The sequence below is a fragment of the Trypanosoma equiperdum genome (assembly GCF_001457755.1).
Source record: "Trypanosoma equiperdum strain OVI genome assembly, contig: ctg_811, whole genome shotgun sequence".
Lineage (NCBI taxonomy): Eukaryota > Euglenozoa > Kinetoplastea > Trypanosomatida > Trypanosomatidae > Trypanosoma > Trypanosoma equiperdum.
The window spans coordinates 181-2,196 of NW_027124767.1; the positions used below are offsets into that span (position 1 = coordinate 181).

A 2,016-nucleotide genomic window follows, 5' to 3' on the forward strand; every position below is an offset into this window, starting at 1 on the left:
CACCCTCTTTGCCTTTTCTCCATACACAAACAGGGGTTGTTTTTCCCTTGTTTTTTCTTCACATCTAGTCTTGTCGGCATGTTGGCCACAGTTTGCAGTTGTTGCTCCTCCATCTTGAGGTTGCGTTACAGGGACAGCATTTACTTTTGATTTTGCTTTTGTGGCATTATATTTGCATTTTTACTGCCATCACCCTCCGTTTCATAACTGCACTTCTTCTCGTTGTTGCATTTTTCTTCGTTATCTAGTTTATTGCAAGCGTCTTCTGCTGCTTTGGCTGCAGCGTCGCTCTGGTTCGCCTGTGAGGCTTTTTCTTGGGCTTCTTTTAGTTCTTTGTGTAAATTTTGGATTTGCATGTTTGTGTAATAGCTCAGAATCTGGGCTAACTCTTCTTAAGTCACTATGTCCTCTAGTTTAGAAAGCTCTGCTTTCCCAGTGGCTGCTTGGGGTGTTTCCTTTTTGGCGGTTTCCTGCAAGAACTTTTTTGGATAGTGTTCACCGTCTGGTTTATACAAACGCTTTACTATCGGGTTGACGTCCTTTCTGTCTTTACTGTCTTCATGCTGGCCTTCTTTTCGTAGGAAGTGATTCTTTAGCGCCGTTTTGACTTCCGTGCTGTCTAGCAATGTTTGCGCTGATGGCAGGGTGTACGGCGTGCTGAACTGCTGTTCGCAGGCTTGCAGTTGCTTGAACGCCTTCCACAGTTCCACGTAGGGCCTTGCGGTCATTTTGGCGCTTGCCGGCTCATCACCGGTTTGTAGTTGATTAGTCGCCTGTTTTGAGTTTGCGCTCATGGCTTCTCCTCTAAGCAAGTACCCTGTTACCAGTGGAAGTGCTTCTTTGAAGCAGCCCTTGTTGTTTAGTTCGCTTCCTGTATTCGTTAGGAAAATGCAGTTGGCGTTGGTACTGCCTCCTTGCTCGTTTGTTGTGAGCCCCGTCTGCAGTGTTAGTTTAGGGTATCCGGTGTCCGTGAGTTCGGTTAGCTCCTCGCTCTGTTTTGTTAGTTCCTCCGGATGAAGCTTGCAGGTCGCCTGGTGTTTTGCGACCGTCTCGCTTGCCGCTCTGTTGCTACCGTCCCCTTCCTTGCTTAAACAGGCGTCCTCGTTGGTCTTTCCCCTCATGGCTGTCATCATTTCGATGAATTCAGCTATCCGCCCGTGTAAGTAAGCTGAACGCATCGTCACCACCGTTGCGATTGTGCGACACTGCTCAGCTTCCGCCATTTTGGCAGTCACATCGGCCTTTATTTTAGCTTGTAGACCCATCGCCGCTGTCATTGCATCTGCCGAGTTTAGCTTGACCGCGACGACTGTCGCTTTAATGGACGCCTTCGCCGCAGTTTTGAAGAAGTTGCTGATGTCGTCTTGAAGTTTGTTTGCCCCGTTGTATAGCTTTTGCTTATCTTTGCTCAGTGTGCAGAGCGGGCTCCACGCTGTGTGTGTTATCGGGCCCTTGCTCGCTGACTCGATGGTTTTGATGACTGCAAGAGTCAGCAGAATTTTAGTTATGAGGTTGACTATCTTGGGCTTGTGCATCTCTTGCTGCACCTCTAGCGTTGCTCTTCGTGAAGTAATGCTGTTTGCAAAATGAAGCTGCGTTATTGACGTCAGAACCTTGAAAGAACAACCTATGTAGTCTACTTACCTTGGGTTGATCGCTGCAAAGTGAGTGTTTCGTCTGCGCGAAAAAAAGGCTTGAGTTTGAGTAAAGTGCACTGCTGATGTGTGTTCTATCTTCTCGGCTGTTCTGGGGTTTCGACCTCAGGTTCCCTGTCTTTTTTTGGGTTGCACCCAAAGACTAGCTGCAACTTACTTTTCTTATTATCATGTCTAAAAACAAACAGTGATATAGTCAAATGTTCAGCCAAAGATGGATGTCGCAACTCGCTGCCGGCTACTGGAGTATCGTAAAGGGGAAATAAAGTTTGAATATCAGCGTTCTACGGTTGCTCAGTAGCGGTTCAAGCCAACACTCAGTTGCGCAAAAAAAAAATTACACTTAAAATCTAATTTATAG

General features: G+C 46.8%; 1 pseudogene across 1 annotated transcript; it reads right to left on the reverse strand.

The window, feature by feature from the left end:
• Nucleotides 1-1,535, reverse strand: TEOVI_000375000:pseudogene (annotated as a pseudogene). The gene is given in 2 exon segments: nucleotides 1-177; nucleotides 180-1,535. Coding segments are annotated over 2 exon segments (1,533 nt in total).
• Between the last annotated feature and the right edge of the window lie 481 nt (nucleotides 1,536-2,016).